At 42.5% G+C, this 21,958-nt stretch overlaps 1 protein-coding gene across 1 annotated transcript in view; it reads left to right on the forward strand.

The window, feature by feature from the left end:
* Positions 1-21,958, forward strand: part of LOC132118407 (DNA polymerase nu-like) — a 72,604-nt gene that overhangs the window by 43,000 nt on the left and 7,646 nt on the right. The window contains exons 17-20 of the mRNA XM_059528233.1: positions 4,119-4,176; positions 7,434-7,511; positions 10,937-11,048; positions 13,024-13,106. Coding sequence (XP_059384216.1) covers positions 4,119-4,176; positions 7,434-7,511; positions 10,937-11,048; positions 13,024-13,106 — 331 coding nt within the window. The remainder of the gene's footprint in view (positions 1-4,118; positions 4,177-7,433; positions 7,512-10,936; positions 11,049-13,023; positions 13,107-21,958) is intronic.

The following is a 21,958-nucleotide window of genomic DNA, read 5'->3' on the forward strand; positions in this document are numbered from 1 at the left end:
GCGTCTGTGTGAGTGATGCATATTGATTGTGTGTGTGTGTCAGCAGAAACTGAAGGAGCTGACCCAAGCTGCATGGTTTCTTTTTTGCCTTGTCATCTGTCTTTGTAACCAGGGTGATGCCACCGTTGTCACACAAACCCACACTGTGACTGGATGCAGTATGTCGCACATTAATTTGAGGCCACAGTGATGATTGACAGACTGACATACACACAGATAGAATAAAAAACTAAAGATGGAAGTAAAATCTGTCTAAACCAAGGCAGGTGAGACAGCCATTGTTTGTGAGTGTTTGCAGTGAGCGATAGACTATTGTTTGTTACTGTGAGAGAGCGAAAGATCACTTGTCTTATTGACGGCCACTGTATGTGTGTGTTAATGCTGGTGCAGCATATGTTCAGGAGGGGAGAGGCCTACAGGGTGGAGACCAGCCTTCTGTCACCCTGGCAACGCTCCTGCAGTGCCAGCTCTCTCTGTGTGTGTGTGTGTGTGTGTGTGTGTGTGTGTGTGTGTGTGAGGTTTTAAATGAAAGGAAGTCCTGTGCTGGGGGGTGATATAGAAACAGAGAAGAACAGTGGGTGGGTTTGTTGCACCACTGAGGCTGTGCGTATTGCAGTGCGCTCTGCAGGTTACTCGTAGTGTGCAGTGTATCGACTCTGAGTGCTGGGCCAATTGCTCCCTGCTGTCAGATCTATTAGTATCACGCCCCCGGTGAAGCTTGTTGGTCGAGCTGAGCAGGCAGATCTGACAGATCATGAATCAACCAACTCCCTCATTCTTTATAATACATGGACCCTGCTTGAACATACTGTATTTGGATAGATTTTCTTTCAGAAAGTTCTGCACATAAACTATCGTCTATGTTTTTTGTTTTTTTTTTTGACTGATGTTTTTCCACCTGCTCTCAGCTCAGTTTTAGACCATTTTAGCCCAGTAAAGTCTGACATATAAAATCATTGTCAGAAAAATCTAATGTTTTGATTCTTACTGTTAACTAGCGTCGTAGTTAATAGTTAATAGTGAGTCTTGGTCTCCAAACTAAAGTGTGATCCAAAATAATAAAACAATTAAAAAAATTTTTTATTATTATTATTATTTTTTTTTTTTGGGGGGGGGGGGGGGGGGGTTCAAATTTGAGACAACAGGCTTTAATGGCTCATAAAGTGTCCCCTTAGTTTTAATCAAAGGCTGAAACTGAGCTAAAATAGTGCAGTTGCTGATTTATGACGCAAAAAGTAAGATGAAATTCTGATAGATTGTAATGTAAATCTGTGAGCTCTTGTATTACAGATTACTATTACATAAAATACAAATTTTATACTTGCTAAAAAAGTATTACTGTTAATTAGAGGACTGAAGGCATTTAGTAGATTGTGTACTACAGGGTTTCGGCATATTTTTGATAATTTAATCATTTAGAGGCCTTAGAAATGTGAATATCAAAATCTGATAATTAACAAATTACAATCGATTCAAATTGTCTTTTTCTTTTCTTTTTTATCTTCATAGTGTGTTGACCTTTTTTTGCCTTCTTAAACAAGTAAAAATGTAGGGCAGGATTTGATTGGATAATTGCATCTTTGTCATTTTCTGTTTATGTTGCTGGACGGGAGGGATTATTGTCCCGCCCCCGTATCAGTGCACATGTCATCAGAGAAGAAATATTGTGAGGGCATGTCAGTGTTTTTGATTAAGATTATGCGGGTATGTGAATTTAAAAAGTAATAATGTGTGTGCCATGGACAAACCATTTATAATACACACTGCAATATTTTATATAAAAGGGTATTCGCCATTTTGATTTTGTAGTGAGTTTAGTGACTTTAAGTCTAGTAACTTGCTGTTGAGCGTTGATGGATCTTGCTGTTTGAATTGACAACTGCAACCCCCCACATGCACCCTCTGTTTCAACCCCCCTACTCCCCCTTTTTTTGGTTCTCCTTTTATTTTCTTCCTCTCTCCCTCTCTCTATTGAATAATTGATCAGCTGAGCTGTGGATGAGTTGTGTGCTTCAGTCTGCATTCCACAACCTTAGCAAAAATCACCTGCCATGAGAGTGAAGAATGTGTAAAGGAATGAAAGAACTGAACAGAGAGAGGTAAAAAAGAAAGGGGTATATAAGGCAGATCGCTCTCAAGCCTTGACTTTCAAAGAGTGTGTTCAGCGCCAGTGTATATGTAAGAGTGTTAATGTGCCCATGTGTGTGTTTGTGTGAGAAAAGTATAGTAAGCAGCATTTTCTTGTCCAGATTAAGCCGGATTAGAGTTGGAGTGAAGCACTGAGTCCAGCCTGATCCTCAGATCAATACCACTGTGCTCCTCCCTCTGCGCTTTCCCCCATCTCTGTCATCATTTACTTGTTCGGTTTCTCTCTTTTTCCCCATCTTTCAGTTTATGATTCCAATCAGTTTTTCTGAAAATTTCAGAGTCTGTTCAGACTGTAGTCATCCTGAATCGTCTCAAATAAATAATGAATAAAACCTTTTAAAAGCGAAGCAAAACATTGGTTTATTTTACACAAATGACAGGCTGACTATTTATATCTGTCTAATTACATGGCAATATATCATAAAACTGGACAATTAAGGTATTTTCTTTTGTGAAAAGAAAGGTAACGTTGGTCAATTACACATCTTTATTCAAAAGCAATGGACTGTGCAATACTGCAACTGACCAGTCATAGTCAAGGTTTCTAGAGAGCTGTGTACAATAATATATAAGAAAAATATAATCTCTCTCCCTCTCTCTCTAACTCCTTTCTTGCTCTCTCGCAGAGACTCTACCTCTCTTTTTGTCTGTATTATATTACTATAGATCAATAGAGCTACTCAAACAGAAGCAGAGAGCATCAGCTGCTATTAAAAGCTCTTCCTCTCGCCCAGACTACCAGCATATATCAAACTCAGACAGATTAACTGCACACAATAACCTGAGATCAGCTCATGTCGTTCCTACACACGTGCTAAAAACTGCAGCACAATGCTGATCTTTGGATGGGATCATATCACAGATACTGCAGTTCTAATAGAGATGTAGACATGGGCTGGTCAATCATGTGAGGCTGAGAATGCTGATCTAGCACTACTTTCCTCTTCACATTTCACATTAAATGTAAAAGCGGTCAATCGATCAGCACTGAGATTTGAATATGTTTTATGGAGGCAATGTTTTAAACTTTAAGTAATGAAAATACTTTTAATTTAAAATGTACATGACTGCACAGTTAAACTGAAAGGGAACCACTTTGTGTCTGAATGAGTGTGAGAGAAAGATTGGAGTGTGTGTGTGAGACTGGCCTTGAAGCTGTATATCTTTCTTCTCTCTCATCGTTTGCAGATTTATAGCTGTAATGAAGCACTGGGAGGAGAGAGAACCTGACCTTCCAACTAGCAATCTCTTCTCATTCAGACAAAACCAGACACAAACCTTTTACATTTTGCCTTTTCTTTATCACACACATTTGTACATGCCATAATTTCCCTTTAACATGTTTCATTCTCTTTGCATCATTGTCTATCTCACATACTGTACATTTGATGAGTACTGAATAGCTCTTTCCAGATCCTGAGAGCTTAATTTGTTTTTTAAAGATGAAAGTTGTCTACACTAGTTCTGTACTCCAGAGGAAAAGTAGGACTAATGATGGTTTCACTACCGACTACTCATAGCAACCCTCTGCTTTAAGAGCATGAGGACAGGGGTCAGTTTCCGATCCAGAGACTGGAGACCGTCTGTCAGGCAAACAGCTTTCATGACTTTACCAGATTAATACTTTATTTTCTTCATCTTATTAGTGTCTTTCATCCCTCTCTAAATAGATAGAGTGCAAAGCATATTTAACATTTCTTCATAGAGACAGTTTGAAATATAAAAAAAAAAACAGTAAGACAGATCTCATTCATTTTCTGATTGGACAAACACCGCTCCACTGCGCTTTAGTGGCCATAATTGGCATTTTATAAGTGCTCTAAAGTCTGCATATTTGTCAAAGCCAGGGCTAAATTTAACCTAATCTTTGTGTTGTGGTATTGGATGCGAGAGGCACTGTTCTGTGCTTTTCAGGGTGACTGAATCAGATGCTTTCAAAATGAATAATAACTGGTTCTTTCCTCCTGCAGAATTTTCAAGCTCTTCCGAAGCAGCCACTGCAGATTTCTAAGGAACAGTACATCCAAGGTAAAGTATGTGTGTAATGGGACACTCATGTGTGTGTGTGTGTGTATGTTTATAATATATGTGTGTGTGTCTGTGTGTGTGTATACAGATAAGATATAATCTACCTGTTCAAAGTTTGGGACCAAAGCAATTTTGGAATTCTTGTCCAAGAATCCTGAAAAAAAGATGGATAATATTAAGCAGCACAAATGCTTTCAAAATTGATAATAATAATAAAATGTTTCTTGAACACCAAATCAGCATTTTAAAATTATTTCTGAAAGGGCTTTATGCTTCCATTGCATATACTAATAGGCCTACACGGTGGGTAACTCGAAGCAAGTTTCTAATAGCATTGACTCACTAACTTTGACATTAGCTAGTTTTAGCCAAAGAGATACCTTGTTGCAGTGGTGGCTCCAGACAATTTTGATTGGGGGGGCAGTGGGGGGTCCTGGTCATTTCAGGGGGGGGGGGGGGGTCTCATGAAAATCAACAAAAAATACAGTGGACACGGCTAATAACTAGGCTTGTTGCGATAGTCGGTGTTACCGGTGATACACGGTGTTTAACCCACCTACCGGTCATAGCACTTGACCACCGGCACCGTCCCCATCGTGTTGAAGTTTTAGCCTATAGCGATAAAGCACTTAATTCAGTTAGTGACTACGTGCCTTCGTAATTTAGCGTGAGCGGAACGAGCGCCGCAGTAAAGCAGCAGGTGTCCGATTTCATTTATCATTTGAGGAGAGTGAGGCGAGCTAACTGGCAAAGGATGGCAGAAGATCTGGTTTCAAAGCGAACTGTTGCAATTTAAAATGAAGGTTTTTCGTTTATTGTTTCTCATTTAGCCTATTTATAATTTTTTTTGTACGGTGTATGCAGTTAATAGGCCTACCTCTTTTTTTTAACAGCTTAACGTGAGTTTAATTTTTATATTTGTTTTTTTTTTGCACTTAAGTGTCCAGTGATTATTCGGGTAGGCTACCTTATTTAACGAAGTTTTTGATGTTCGTTCGTTTCATATTCGATGGTTGTGCGGTGTTTTTTGTTTTTTTTGTTTTTTTTCTGCTGAAAAAGGCAGGCACTTTATTTAATGAATATTTATAATTATTTAACGAGTCTTGTTTGATACTTGCACGATGTGTGCAGTGGTTCGTTTTGTTTATAAATGCACTTTAAAGGTGTTTCATAAGTGCTTTCGTTTAGTTTTTGCATGGTGTGTTAAGTTATTATTCATTTTGCAATAAAGATGTGTGTAATACAAGCGAGTGTCTTATTGTTTTGTGTATTTTTATTAAGAATAAAATAAATTAACCCATGATTAATTCAAACAAATGCTACTGAATTGCCGCTAATTAAAGTGAAAGTAAATTGAGACGTGTGCACGTCTGCACGACTGCATTTTCGGCCTCCCGAAATCCCCGACACGCAACCCCGGTGACACCGGGATTACCGGTTTTTTTACACGCCGATTAACCGGTGGAAAAAATCCGTCACCGCAACATCCCTACTAATAACTGCATATTACTGCTACTAAACAACAAAAACAACACAGCACATGAACTACTTTGAATTTAATTAACTAATCAATTGCAGTCTGCAAACAATATGCTCAAACTTTCACCCAAATATTAAAATTATGTCATTAATAACTCATGTCGTTCCAAACCCGTAAGACCTCCGTTCATCTTCGGGACACAGTTTAAGATATTTTAGATTTAGTCCGAGAACTCTCAGTCCCTCCATTGAACTGTGTGTACAGTCTACTGTCCACGTCCAGAAAGGTAATAAAAACATCATCAAAGTAGTCCATGTGACATCAGAGGGTCAGTTAGAATTTGTTGAAGCATCGAAAATACATTTTGGTCCAAAAATAGCAAAAACTACGACTTTATTCAGCATTGTCTTCTCTTCCGGGTCTGTTGTGAGAGAGTTCAAAACAAAGCAGTTTGTGATATCCGGTTCACGAACAAATCACTCGATGTAACCGGATCTTTTTGAACCAGTTCACCAAATCGAACTGAATCATTTTAAACAGTTCGCGTCTCAAATACGCATTAATCCACAAATGACTTAAGCTGTTAACTTTTTTAATGTGGCTGACACAGTTGAAAAACCGGTTCACCGGTTCTTTTGCGCTCAACGTAATGTCATTGCTGATGATTGCCCTTGATTCAAGCCTTCGGTTTACCCGCGCTCATAACATTAACACAGAATCAGTTCAGAATCAATTACTAAAAGAATCAGTTCGGTTCAGACGCTCTGTGTGTCAGTCTGCTTCACGCTGAATCACACATGCGCAGTATCATCAGCTCCTCGATTCTCGAATCGGACATGTCTGACAGAAATGGTTCTCGGTTCAGTGTACGAATAAATGTTGAATAAATTGTTAATTATTATTGTTCTGCGTAGTTGGAAGAGAAACATTTCAATCTTTAATCAGGAAGAGGTTGGGAGGTCAAATGGGGGGTCAAGGCATTTCTTGGCAGGGTCTTGAGACCCCCCGGCGCCGCCGGTGCCTTGGTGAAGCATAAGATGACAATGTTCTGCTTGTGCAGATGAAAATTGTAACTTAATGAGTGCATGACAACCAGAAGGTTGAATGCTTAGGGACATTTTGCTCTATTTTGTTTGGGAAATGTAATAAAATAAATTCTATTGCCTATCCTCTCAGGATATTGGAATCAGTGTTACCATAATGTTACCTTGGAATCAAGTACCGCAGGCACATTGTTTTTCCATTTCTGTACCATAAACACCATCAAACTGATGAAAGCTTTGGATCTAACAATGTTTCTCTATGGCACTGAAACCTAGATGCCCAAGTTCCACTCCCTGTTCTGCTGATACTTGACTGTCATTGGCTCATCTGCGTTTTGAGGGAAGGGGCTTACCTATAGGTCAATTAGGCACTACCTATAAAGTGTAAAAACAACTGCATAGAGCTTCATTCATCTTTCTCTTGCTCCTTGACTTTCAATCTCCTACTTTTTTCATCGAGTCTCTTTCTCTCTTCATGTCCTTGACATGGACCCTTTCAGCACCAGTAACTATGTTACTCCTTAAATGGCCGATATTTAAAAATATATATATATATTTAAATGCTACATGTGAATTTATGCACCACAGCATTGATTGTGGAGCTTCATTTGTTTTTATAATGTTTCAGCGAAGATTTAAAATAGAAATATGATACTGTATTGTAAATTGTGTAATACTGCTGAATCAGTATGATTATATGTTTATTGTATTTGTATGTATGTATGTATGTATAGGAAAGATCTCTGAAATAGTGACTGTCCACCCACGTGCCATGTTCATTCCACAAGAGGGTTGGACTTTCCTCTCTGCAGGTGAGTGTGTTTGAAAAGCAAAACCTCTATTTGATGTGTTATTTTGTTTTTAGGGGTTTGTGCTGTGATGTGCACAGCACTAATGCTGTGTTTAGGACTAGTACTTGATGTGTCCTGTTTGTCTGGGTATGTGTTTGTTTGTTCTGACAGCACTGAGTGTGTGTGAGGTGTGTCAGTGTGTTGTTATATAACGGTGTTACAGCAAGGACAGTGTAACCTCCAGCAGAAGAGGCCAGCCTTCAGACCCCATGGCTATAGCATAATCACAATTTTGGAAACAGCCCGTTCTGGCCCACAATCTCATCTGCTGGCCAGACAGCAAAGTTACACAAATCTCCTAAACTTTCTGTGTATGTGAGAGAGAGAGAGATGGTGATACAAAGGAGTAATGTGAGATCACTTAATTGTTTTTTGTCTCTTTGGTATTTTTTCAGTCTCAGGGGTACTCATTCATTTTATTTGTTTGCTGACATGTGCATATTTAGTGTGTGTGCATGGGGGGTGGTTCAGTAACAGCGTGAGTTCCTGTCCCTGTGGTGGCCTTGTCACATCAAATTGTGCAGTGTGCCCGGATGTTTCCAGAAGGAGAACAGAGAGAGGCTAGAATGAGGACAAAGTCATCCCTCGTTCCCTGCTTGTCTGGTGGCCTCTACAGCACAGATTGAACTCCCCCTATTTTATCCCCTGCATCTCTCCTGAGCCTTCAGGTCAAACCATAATATTTCGCTTTATCCTTTTATATCAGGGTCTTTTTAACTAAACCATCATTCCCACAACGCCTTACAACCTTTTTTTTTAATAGCTGCATCAGTCAATACCACCTTTCAATAAACTGTTTTTTATGGAAGCCCTCTTTTAACTTCCTGAGGAGTGAGGTGAAGCAAACACTGAACTACAGAGCCACAGCATTTTGAGTTTTTATCCCCCATTTTGTTTAAGGTATTTAAATATTTATTTTTTATTTATTTACTTTTATGATGGTAGAGTGAGAGGAGATGGAAAAAATGGGTGAAATAAAATGGAAACAGGATGGATTTCATATAAAACCACAATTTTACTATCTGTGATGATTAAGATTTTTACGTTTAATCCTGTGCAATATGAAAACAAGCTAGCTCAGACTCATCTTTATAAGTTAGTGTATTTGCTGGTTGCATTGTAATTATAAAGTAAAGCTAATTTAAAATGAAATATTAATATTAGATGTAAAGCTTTAATGAAATATTGACTTGGCAACTGATTTAAATAATTAAGAAATAATAATAAAGTGCTAAAATTACTAATACGGGCATTTTTTTAAAAAAGGCCAAAAGAATATAACAGAATATAATAATACATTTTTAATTATTATAAAAATAAAAGCTAATTCAAAGTAACAATAAATTAATAAATACTAAAATAACATTTTGTAATTTGTTTAGTTCAGATCAATTAATTGTCTGGTCAAACCAATCATACATTGTGCTTACATCTGTGTGAACAGGAAACACATCTATCTGGTATCTAAGCACTCTGCTTATGAAGGTATTGATTTCATATGCCTATGTTTAGACCATCTTTTCATTTATAAATCAATGTGGGACTATTTTTGCACTAAGACCAGACTCATATTAATAGAGCCACTCTCTTCTATGTTCTCTGTCAGATCTTAATTTAGCTTGCTCCAAGTAAAGGAAACATGTTCTTATAAGGCCAGATATCTAGTTTTGAACCATAGACAAAAATCTGGCACTAAAAGGTCATAAAAAAAGCTCTGACTGTTGGTGCTTGAATGAACTTTGGATAATATTTAAGATTAAACCTTGCATAATAACTCATTATAAACCACTGATTGAACATTGTACTATTGATTTTCCAATCGATCTAAAGATCAAATGCCTAAAAACAAGAGCAAGCTTCTAGGAACCAGAATTTCAAACTCTAGCACTCTTCTTATAGTGAATACACACAGCCAAACTGAACATGATTGAAATCAACATGAAGTTTTTAGCCTTCACTTTAAATTCCTGATCATGTGGATTCCTGTTTTGAAATAAATGGATTTCATTCACAAAATTTTGCTGAACGGTGGTCAGTATGATTTTTTACATTTATTCATTGATTTACACTGATTAATGAGTTTTACGCAGACATGCTCCGCTCGCATTTTCTTCTGTTACTTGTTTGAGAAGTGGGGTTTGAACTAGAAATGCACAAAACAAAAAGTAATTGTAAGTTGATGTTTGCTCACTACTCAAGATTGTTCCTTTAGCTGTTTTGTATGACTTCATGTATTACATACACATGTTTATCTTCAACCTTTATTGTCATTATTCTGAGAACTGTGACAAAAAGTTATCATGACACAAGGTCATTGACATTTAACAAGCTACTAGAAACACAGGAAGCTAGTCCAGGAATAGACTTAATCAGACTTAAACTGCCTTAAGAAGCTGTAAAGGGAATGCAGTTACGGTGATATGGGTCTGTACTTTAGGCATATTAGATTAATCATAACTTAAATTGCTGCTATTGTGTTTCTAGCCATCATGATACCGGAAAAGGTTGACAGTAGCTCATTTAAAGAAATCTCATTTAGAGAATAAATTTGGATGTAGTTCAATCCAAAATGGACATCTGGTCTTCAAAGAAACATTAAACTAAAATATCTAAATAAATTAAAATTTGAAATTATTAATATGGTCTTATTCAACTTGTTTAGGTGAACATTTTTTGCAATGAAATGCATCCAAAAGGAAGAGCTCTATTGCCATCTTCATTGTCCGTTCAAACCTTCAACTGATGGTGGACAAATTAGATCAGATTAACTTACACTTGAGCTGCTGTTTCTGCCAAAGATAAGCCATTTCCTCCCCTTCTTCCCTGAAACTGGTCTTGAACACACACACACAAACACATCAATAAAGGCCAGTAACAACCAAATAACTTGTTCTCTTCTCAGGACCTCACTCCATTTTTACCTTATCAAATAAAGTTCAGAATACTCTGAAATGGCTTGATATACCAGTTTACATAAAACATTTATGCACACAATTTATCTCATAGTCTACATAATGGACGATGCTGAGTGCCAATGTTGGTGTGTGTGAGGGTGAGTCAGCACTCTGACAGTCACTGCAGTGTGCAGTACTCTCTCTCTCTCTCTCTCTCTCTCTCTCTCTCTATCTCACACACATACACACACAGACTGTATCGCAATGTGAACTTATCCTCTCACACATTTGCTTTCATCTGACAGAAAAGCGTCTGGGTGCATTACTGTTCCTGCTGACACAGATGGGAGAGATGCCAGCACACACACACCACTCACTGTCATCTTCTTCCCCTTTTATCTTTTTATTAGGAATGGGAGTTATGAAAAGTTGTGGTTGAAGATTAAGTTTGGAAGAGGTCATTATGACATCTGAATCTGTGTGTGTGTTCAGATTTCTGTCAGGTGGAGCTGCGTCTCTTGGCTCACCTGTCAGCTGACCCACAGCTTCTGAGAATCTTTCAGAACACTGAAGCAGACGCCTTCACCATGCTGGCAGCTCAGTGGTGGGTACACACTACCATATATTAGTGTATATAATGCACATACAGAACACATTTTTGCTTTTTTTTTTTGTTTAGCTTTTTTATAAGCATGCATGGTCAGGTCAGAAAGTTTTTTTGTTTTTTTTAAGAATGAATTAATTTTTTTCATCATGGATGCGTTGCATTGATCAAAAGTGACAGTAAATACATTTATAATGTTGCAAAAAATATATTTCTGTATGTATTTGTCATGTGACACTGAAGACTGGAATAATGGCTGCTAAAAATTAAGCTGTGCCATCACAGGAATAAATAACATTTTAAAATGTACTCAAATAGAAAACTTATTTTAAATTGTAATAATGTTTCACAATGCTATTAAATTTTTGCAGCCTCTGTGAGCATAAGACACTTCTTTCAAAAATATCTTACCAGCCCCAAACATTGGAATGATTGTGTACACCTGTTGTGATCTGGTCATGAGAAAGGGACTAGTATGTTGTGTGCAGGAAAGAGTTACTTTAAAAGCTTGTTTTGCTATGGCAGCAGAGGCATCATGAGTGTTTTATTTTGTCTTGCTGACAGGACCCCTTAGTGTCTTTGCACTAATAAACTCATTATGGTTTTAAACCATTTGAAATGATGGTATACCACCTTTTTAGCAATAACATTTTTTGTAAATGAAACGATTTGTTTATATTGTATATTGCTATATTTTTAATACTTTATTTCATTGAAACCCTTTCAGTGTGTTTGTGTGTGTATACTTTACATTTTTATGCTATATTTTGAGGACCAAATGTCCCTGCAAGGTTAGTAAACCCTGAAATTGTTTACATTGTGGGGACCGGCCACATTTTTTTTATTAAAAATAGTAAATTATGTTTATCTGATAGTGTAACAAGGCAAGCAGGTTTAAGGGGTAAATTTAGTTTTGGATTAGGGGGGTAAAAAAATAATGTTAGGTCAGAATAAAAGTCTATGGAAAGTTCCCACAATTCATAAATAAACGTGTGTATGTGTAACTGGTATTTATCATGTTACCAGTAAATTTTGACCTTGTGGGGACATGTTTTTAGGTTCCCATGAGGAAACAAGCTTATAAATCATACAGAATTAAGTTTCTTGAAAATCTAAAAATTCAGAAAGTTTCCTTTGAGGGGTAGGTTTGTGTAGGTTGACAGAAAATACAGTTTGTGCCGTATAAAAACCATCATGCCTATGGAATGTCCCCATGAAACATGGAAACCAAACGTGTGTGTGTGTGTGTGTGTGTGTGTGTGGATGATGAACAATTTATAATTGTGAAGTCTCTAGTAGTTAGTAGAGACTTCATATTTGTGGTACTTAAAAACAAACCAACCAACCAAGTGTAATGTTCATACTTTGGGTAGTAGGTTAAGAAGTCACAGAGAGTTGGCCAAAAGGAGTTTAAAGAATGCTAGATGTTCTGTTTGTCACACAAGCAAAAGGTAATAAATAGGCTGACAAGAGTGCACAGTGTCCTGCAGTACCAGTCAGTACTCACCCTGAGGCTGTGTGCACTCAACCAAACAGAGTGCAAGGCCGAGAAATGATCGAGAGAGATGAGAGACGACCAGACTGATGCTCACACCTCCACAGTTACCGTAGCGCATGGTGACGGGCCTGTCAAGACAAAGTGTGATTTGATTGCTGACATGAGCCCAGTTTGTGTGTGAGAATAGAAATATACTTCGCTTTCTAATGACCACAGATCATCACAGCATTGCTGTTAGCATATTACTTCTTGTGTGTGTGTGTGTGTGTGTGTGTGTGTGTGTGTTGCTCACCCAAAAGAGCTGAGATTTGAAGTGCTGAAGTGTGAGTGCTGACCCCACACTGGCCGCTGCTCTAATGCAGTAAGACATCTGCTGGACAGCCTCTGATTCCCTGTCACTTTACAAACAGTGATGCCTCCAGCATACCAGCACTGCTAGCACTTTCATTATATAAATGTCTCTGTTTTTGTCTTTAGGAAGGGTGTGAGTGAGGACAGAGTAAGTCTGGAGGACAGAGAGCATGCCAAGCGTATCGTCTACTCTGTGGTTTATGGAGCTGGTGAGAACTTTTACTCATAATACATGCACACCATCACTTCAATCTACAGGAAGTTCAGAACATGACATTTATCATGAATTTGACCTTGCATTTAAAGGTGCTGTTGTGGTAACTTAAACCACACAGCTTCTCTTTAGTGCCTATTGCACACAGTATCATGAAGTCCTACATGCTGGCATCTTTGCTCATGGGCGCTCCCCTGAACCATAAATACCATGTTACTAATTACTGTGGAGCAGCAAGAAAATGACATCCTGACAGCACTGACAGGGTGATGGCACACAGGAATGTCTACAGTCAAAAGGCCATTACTAGCAACACTTCATTAGGCACAAAAGATGTGAATTCAAAAGCAGCAGATGGGAAAAAAATATATAACTTTAAAGGAGTCACATGATGCTTTTTTTAAAGATCATTAATTTGTGTATTTGGTGTAACAGAATATGTTGACATGCTTATTTTTCAAATACTGTAAATTATTGTAGGTCCTCTATGCCCAATCTCTCTCAAATGCGTAGTTCCCTTTCGAGAGTACTCTCGTACTGCGTAAGCCAGCTTACGCTATGGGAAATGGTCCCCTTTTCTCGAGAATATGAAGCCAAAAATTATCCTTAATTTTTAATAATGTAAAACGCAGTGCTGCAGCACACCAGACCTAAGCGAAGCGGCTCGCGCGCTTATTGGCTGTGCTGTGGCAACTGCAGCAACCTATGGTGAGGCGGCTGAGAGGAACGAACCAATGGGGGCGCTTCGCGCCCATTGGACGTCAGAGCGCGCCAAAATAGGCGTGGCTGGAACTATATAAGCCGCCGCTTTGCCATAGGGATCAGATTTCATCTCCTTCAGCGATCTCACCTGCACTTCGCTGTCTTCTCCGGAGAAGCCTCTACACGCCGTCGAAAAGCCTCTCAGCGGGATAGCACTGCAACGCAGATCTGAGGACGTCAGCTCGTGCTTCATCCCGACGCCGCCTTCAGCGTTCGCTTCCTGCTGCGCCATCCGGCGTGACTATATCCTTTAAAAAGCTAAGTGTGTTTGCCGCTGCATCACACTTTTTCGCAAAAGAGCAAATTTCGAGGCGTTGTTTCAAATGCCTCGGGCCTGCGCTTCCTGCCGAGGCCCTCTGCCCAGCAAGGACCGCCACATCCTCTGTGTCTCCTGCCTGGGCCGCGAGCATGCTGAGAATGCACTCTCCAAGGGCGGCTGCCCTGAGTGCGACAACATGGCTATATCGACCCTGCGGGCTCGATTAGCTCAAACCAGCCACGACGCTCCACCCGCTCCGCCTCTTCTCTCTCAAGTGCCGCGTAAGAAACGCCGCGATCAGAGAATGCCTGAGCACACTGCTACACGCGAGCTCACGCCGGAACACTCCCCGCATGCCTCGCCCGCTCTCTCTCCTTCCCCTGTCCTCTTCGTGGACGAGCAGCGCCAGTCTCTGCTCACCAGCGCCCCCTTCTCCTTCGGAGCACCTGAGGCGGAAGAAGACAGACACGACAGCCTTTCTCTCGCCGCGTCCAGTAGTGAGGAATGGTCGGGCTCCATTGCGGACCCCCCCCCCCCCCTCTACAGCCCCCAGCTGCACCGGACAACGCGCTGATATCGACGCGGAGCTTACTAGCGTGCTTACAAGGGCTGTCAGCGACCTTCAGCTCGACTGGTCTCCTCCAGACGAGCCCGCTAAAAGCAGGCTGGACGAATGGTTCTTGCAGGGGCGCCCTTCGGCCCCTCCGCAAAGAAACGCCCCCTTCTTCCCGGAAGTTCACGATGAACTCACGAAGTCGTGGAAAGCCCCATTCTCCGCACGTTTGAAAACTTCTGTCTCGTCAGCGCTCTCCTCTGTCGACGGCGCCCGAGACCACGGTTACGAGAGCCTCCCCCCTCTCGAGGAGGCAATTGCTGCACACCTCTGCCCGCCCTCAGCCGCAGGATGGCGGTCGAAGCCCGTGCATCCATCCAAACCGTGCCGCACCACCTCAGCTCTCGCTGGCCGAGCATACACCTCCGCTGGTCAAGCTGCTTCGGCTCTACACACCATGGCTGTGCTTCAGGTTTTTCAGGCCAGACTTCTCCGTAACCTGGACGAGTCTGCCCCAGATACCTATGATTTTAAAGATCTCCGCAGCGCTACTGATCTAGCCCTGCGTGCGACAAAGACCACAGCACAAGCGATCGGCCGAAGCATGGCAAGCCTCGCTGTTTTAGAGCGACACCTCTGGCTCACGCTCACGGAGATGAAAGACGCCGACAAATCCGCCTTTCTTGCCTCTTTGGCCAGTCGGTTAAGGGTTTCGCTGAACGCTTCACTGAGGCTCAGAAGACGTCACAAGCAATGAGACACTTCCTGCTGAAACGCTCTAGCTCTGCTGCGGGACGCCGTAGAAATGCGCCGCCCCCTCAGACCTCGAAGCCATCGCAGCCAGACTTAGTCTCGCCCAGCGACCAAAACCCAGCACCGCTCTCGCTCTACGAGCCGCAAACCGCCAGAGAGACGGGGACCTCGGCCCAGGATTGTGCTGAACCCCGAGCCTCCGAAGCCCTCCTGACCTTCGTGCTGAAAAGACCGTGGTTAAGTCCCGCTGCGGCCGGACCACCACACAAGAAACCTCACATAGTTCCTCCAATCCCCTCACTAAAGGCGGTTGGAGATGTCTATACTGCAGTAAACGAGCCTGTTACAATGCACGCACGCCTGCACACAAACGCCGCTTTCACGGCGACCTCAATAAAGCACAAAAAGAGCTTTTTCTATGTAGGCAGTGTGCCCACTACACAGTACGCACCCCTACATGTATACACACTCCCCCAAGTGTCACAAAAACACACTCGGGTCCCCTTTCATGCCCACCTTCCCGCTCGCGCCGGAGGTGCTCTAAATGTAGCGCGCGTGCCCACTTCTCAGTGCGCAACCCTACAAATAAGCGCTGTCACCACAGTGTCCCAAGCACAGCATACTCGAGCTACTGGTCCCCTCATAACAGGCGGCCAGTGCCCGAAGCACATTCAACCCATAGCCGCACGAGCCGCTGCATGGCAGGCCATCCCCGGCATATCAAATTGGGTTTTGAATATAATAAAACGAGGTTACTCGCTCCAGTTCGCTCGCAGACCGCCGCACTTTCGCGCCGTGGTCGAAACGAAAGTGAAAAGCGAAATGACACACGTCCTTCGCGCCGAACTGATAAACCTTCTTGCAAAAGGGGCGATAGAAACTGTGCCCCCTGCGCAGCGCGAGTCAGGCTTTTACAGCCGCTACTTCCTCGTACCAAAAAAGGATGGCGGTCTCAGACCCATCCTAGATCTCAGACGTTTGAACAAAGCGCTTATGACGCGATCGTTCAAAATGTTAACTACCAAACAAATACTCGCGCAAATTCGCCCGAGGGATTGGTTTTTCTCAGTGGATCTGAAAGACGCTTACTTTCACATTCAAATAGCACCTCATCACAGGCCATTCTTGAGATTCGCCTTCGAGGGGCAGACTTATCAGTACATGGTTCTTCCATTCGGCCTCTCCGTAGCGCCCCGTACGTTTGCACGGTGCATGGATGCCGCTCTCGCACCCCTGAGAATGCGGGGAGTGCGAGTATTGAACTACCTCGACGACTGGCTAGTTTTAGCCCATTCCGAGGAACTACTGAAGACACACAGATCCTGGATCATCAGCCATTTAGAATGCCTGGGTCTCACGATCAACACTGTCAAGAGCGCTCTGTCTCCCAGCCAAAGGATTTCCTTTTTGGGGATAGACATAGACTCTGTGACATGTACAGCGCGTCTGACGTCACAGCGCGCTCTCACTATTCAGCATCTAGCCGTGTCGTTCAAAGCCGGGTCTCTTTACCCGCTCAAACGATTTCAAGAAATGCTAGGTCTGATGGCATCAGCCTCTGCGGTTCTCAAACTGGGCCTGCTGCGCATGCGCCCACTACAACGCTGGCTGAGAGACCGTGTTCCAGCGCGCGCATCAAGGTGACCCACGGCTGCATCACAGCTCTGGCCCCTTGGAAAATAGCCAACTGGTATCAGTTAGGCGTAAGCACGGGCGCTGTCTCGAAATGGAAAGTAGTCTCCACAGATGCATCCAACCTCGGTTGGGGCGCCCTGTACGAGGGCAGGTCTGCCTCCGGCCTCTGGTCGAGCCCGGAGCAACTGTTACACATAAAATGTCTGGAGATGATAGCGGTCGAACTATCCCTGAAAGCTTTCCTCCCATTTTTAAACGGCCACCACGTTCTGGTCAGATCAGACAACATGTCAGTGGTGGCCTACATAAATCGCCAGGGTGGTGTCAGGTCAAAAACCTTGCACACCCTGACCGAACATCTTCTGACATGGGCACATTACAACCTGCGCTCGCTAAAGGCAGCGCATGTACCTGGCATCCTGAACCGGGGCCCGGACATGCTTTCCAGGGCGAATGTTCCCCCTGGGGAGTGGTCTCTTCACCCACAAACGGTTCAGTTGATGTGGAGCATCTTCGGCAGGGCAGAGGTCGACCTCTTCGCCTCAGAAGACAACGCTCATTGCCCAATATATTTTTCAAAGAGCAGGGACGCGCTGGCCCTCGATTGGCCCAGACGCCCGCTTTATGCCTTCCCACCGGTCGCGATGCTACCGCAGGTCATCGATCGGGTCAGGAAGAACAGATGTGCTATGTTGCTAGTAGCCCCACTCTGGACGACCCAACCTTGGTTCTCCGAGCTGATGCAGCTGTCCAGTACAGCCCCATGGCCAATACCGCTGCGGAAAGATCTCCTCACGCAGCTGAAGGGCGCGCTCTGGCATCCCCACCCCGAACTTTGGGCCCTTCATGTATGGCCCCTCAACGGGTACCCGGGAACCTCCCTGAGGGAGTGTTAAAGACCATTACGGAAGACAGAGCGCCCTCAACCAGGCGCCTTTACGCGCAGAAATGGTCAGTGTTCTCCACCTGGTGCGGGACACGGAACCTAGACCCTCACTTATGTGACGTGACGGAGATACTCTCCTTCCTACAGGAGCGTTTAGATGCGGGCAGATCCCTGTCTACGCTCAAAGTGTATGTGGCAGCCATTGCAGCTTCTCATGCTCCGGTGGCCGGCCTATCACTGGGGAAAAAACAAACTGGTCATTCGTTTCCTTAAGGGAGCTCGTCAGATGAACCCTCCCCGACCCCCTTCAATCCCTTCCTGGGATCTGTCTACGGTCCTAGAGGCCTTAAAGGGCCCCCCTTTTGAACCGCTTCAGTCTGTCGACATGAAGCTTCTTTCGTTCAAAACCGCTTTTCTACTGGCTCTGGCCTCAGTCAAGCGAGTGGGAGATTTACATGCGCTATCTCTAAGCGCTGACTGTCTCGAATTTGGGCCTAATGACTCCAGAGTCATTCTCAGACCAAGACACGGCTATGTCCCCATGGTGCTCTCAACACCGTTCAGAGCACAGGTCATCTCGCTGTCAGCCCTTTCCTCGCAAAGCGACGAAAGCAACACGAGCTTCATCTGCCCCGTCAGGGCTCTCAAAACCTATATTGCGTGCTCCGCCTCATTCAGGAGGTCGGACCAGCTCTTCATATGCTTTGGTGGGCGCACCCGAGGTCTCGCCACCACGAAGCAAAGCCTATCGCGATGGATAGTAGACACTATCTCGCTGGCTTACAAATCTAAGGGCCTTCGCTGCCCGTTCGGCATCAGAGCCCATTCCACCCGAGGTATGGCCTCATCATGGGCGTGGTCCTGCGGGATACCACTGGATGATATCTGTGCGGCGGCAGGCTGGGCCTCTCCGTCCACATTTATTAGATTCTATAATCTGCAAGTCCCTGCCCTGCAGGCCAGGGTACTTTCTATATAGACGTGCTAAGCCTTATCACGTCCCCCTTTTTTCGTTCCCTATATAAAGCTCACTAAGGTTGGCTGTTGGGACTGGGATTTCTCCTGCTATAAAGCCCCGGGCTCTCGCCTCGGGCTGTGACAGGTCGAAGTTCCCGAGCACGCACGGCGTTTTACATTGTGTTCCCATAGCGTAAGCTGGCTTACGCAGTACGAGAGTACTCTCGAAAGGGAACGTACTCGGTTACTAACGTAACCTCGGTTCCCTGAGATGAGGGAACGAGTACTGCGTAACCTGCCGTGCTATGTGCTCGGATCGGGTGATCGCTTCAGTCGATTTAAAACCTGATCCCTATGGCAAAGCGGCGGCTTATATAGTTCCAGCCACGCCTATTTTGGCGCACTCTGACGTCCAATGGGCGCGAAGCGCCCCCATTGGTTCGTTCCTCTCCGCCGCCTCACCATAGGTTGCTGCAGTTGCCACAGCACAGCCAATAAGCGCGCGAGCCGCGTTTTACATTATTAAAAATTAAGGATAATTTTTGGCTTCATATTCTCGAGAAAAGGGGACCTTTTCCCATAGCGTAAGCTGGCTTACGCAGTACTCGTTCCCTCATCTCAGGGAACCGAGGTTACGTTAGTAACCGAGTACGTTTTCTATAAAGGCCCTCCTTAAGTATTTAAGTACATACTATACAAGTACAGTCTGCTCTGATTGGCCAACTGACTCAGTGCAGTGTGATTGGCCGAACACTGCAAACATGTAACTCCCCTTTCCATAATCGTGAGCTTCATCTTTCAAAATAAATGTAAAGACAGTTAATAATGTCCTTAGTTTTACCATCAATTCAAGCCCAAAAGGGGAACAGAATCGCGTGACAGACAGTGATGAAGCTCATATGTGTTTGCAGTACACAAGCCACGGATGGTTAAGACAGCTGACTTCAATGTGAACTTCAAATTTGAAAATAAACTAATAACAAAACATACTTACAGTGGCTGATTCAGAAGTGCCAGATTGTCGTAACAAAGTCAGAATTACCTTCTCTCCTAGGTTCACGAAACGGTCGTCCATTAAATGCGTTGCTTTTCTGTTGTAAGTAATCTTAAAGATTCCTAAATGCATCTACTTTTGGAAGGACAAATGAAGTGCTTTTGCTTTCTCCAAGAAAAACAGCATCTCCCTGACATGGCTGCTTCAACACTTACTGCAGTTACTGAAACCTTCTTTCTTTGCGTGAACATTTGGATGACATTGCGCAAATATTTCCACATAGTGACGTAGACATGTGGGAACATTTTAAGGGGGGCGTGGCAGAGTCTTAACTTTTTGATAAAGAATATCTCTTTGGATTTGAGACTTTGCAACTTTGCAGATCTTCTTCAACCACCAAGAGCTTGTAACACTCCAAAGAGAAAGGAAAACTTGAAATTGCATCATATGACCCCTTTAAAGCAACATGAGGGTGAATGAGTGTCAGAATTGTAAATTTTGAATTATTAAATGTATTTTTTAAATTTTGAAACTGTCATTCAAAACGGTTGTGCTGCTTAATATATTTGTGGAACTGTGATACATTTTTCTTCTGGATTTTTAAGGATTATTAAGTTAAATATCACTGTTTATATGAAATCGAAACATTTTGTAACATTATAAATGGCCTTACTATTACTTTTAATCAATCCATTCTTGCTGAATGAAAGTATTATATTGTAGATCAATATCAGTAGTGGCACAAGTCACTACTGAATAAAAGTATTCATTTCTTTAAAATAAACTGACCACAAACTTTGGAATACTACGGTGCCCTTAAAAAAAACTGGACATTTTGAATTTGGAAACTGAATTTTAAATGAGAAAAAAATAATAATAACTTACTGACCCCAACCTTTTGAATTCCAGTGTATCCTTTTAGTAAAAACTGGGAACATTTTCAATTTAGAATTGGAAGCTTTAAATATAAGCGAGAGAAAGAAAAAATAAATAAACAAGCAAAAAATATTTGATGAATATTTGACTGTTTAAAAAAATTAAGTAAACTATCTTTATTCGTATATGTATGGATAATTGTGGCATAAGCAAAGCAGAGATACATACATTTATTTTTTTAGAATGAAAGAGATAGACATTGGTACAGATAGAAAGAAATAAAGAGAAACGTTATGGGCCAGACTGAAGGGCTTTACTCTGAGTCAAGTGCAGAGAGCCTTATTGTTCATAGTGGTTGCTAACAGAGATCTCCCGGAATGTGCCCTCCATGACCACAACCTTACTAGAGAAGAATCTTATTATATGTGTTTGGAGGCACTGAAGGAGGGTGTCACTGTTCTACTTTACTTTAACTGGGTCAGCTTGAATTTATCTTTCTGTCTTTTTTCTTCTTCTCTCATTTATATTTTTCAATCCAGCATCTCACAAGTGGCTCACCAAAATGTGTTTGAGCACTGAAGTTGCTGAATACAGAAAAATAAATGTATTGCACTCTTACAGAGGCATTCGGCTTGTCGAGGCAGAACAAAACATTTTCATTTCGACCATAATGTCATATCAGGAAAGCCGAGAAAGAGAGAGACAGTGTGAGGAAGGGAATAATGAGTGACTGAGTGCTGGTAGAAAGTGATTGAGAGACAGAGGGGGTGAGAGCACTACAGTGTCAGCATATGTTGATAATCTTGCAGAATGCGAAGGATTGCCATGGTTACCAAATACTAAAAGGAGGTGTAGCATAGGAGAAAATTAAACACACATACACATAGGCATAGGTGGGGGGGGGGGTGGACATACATACGACACAAGTGGGTCAGAATATGAGAGATTAACTATTGAGTATCCCAGAGAGAAGGATGGTTTAGAGATGGAGTAATTAGGCAAAAGGAGGAGAACTAGAGAGCAAATGTTCTGAACCAGTGAGAATGCACAGTGACGCAATCTTTATCACTTCTGCTTGCATCCTGCTGCCTTCATCTCCCTGTTCGCATGCTTCATATAGTCATCTCTCTCTGTCTAGAAATAATCTCAATTACAGGCAGACAGAAGGTCAG

This window comes from Carassius carassius, chromosome 3 (genome assembly GCF_963082965.1).
Source record: "Carassius carassius chromosome 3, fCarCar2.1, whole genome shotgun sequence".
Lineage (NCBI taxonomy): Eukaryota > Metazoa > Chordata > Actinopteri > Cypriniformes > Cyprinidae > Carassius > Carassius carassius.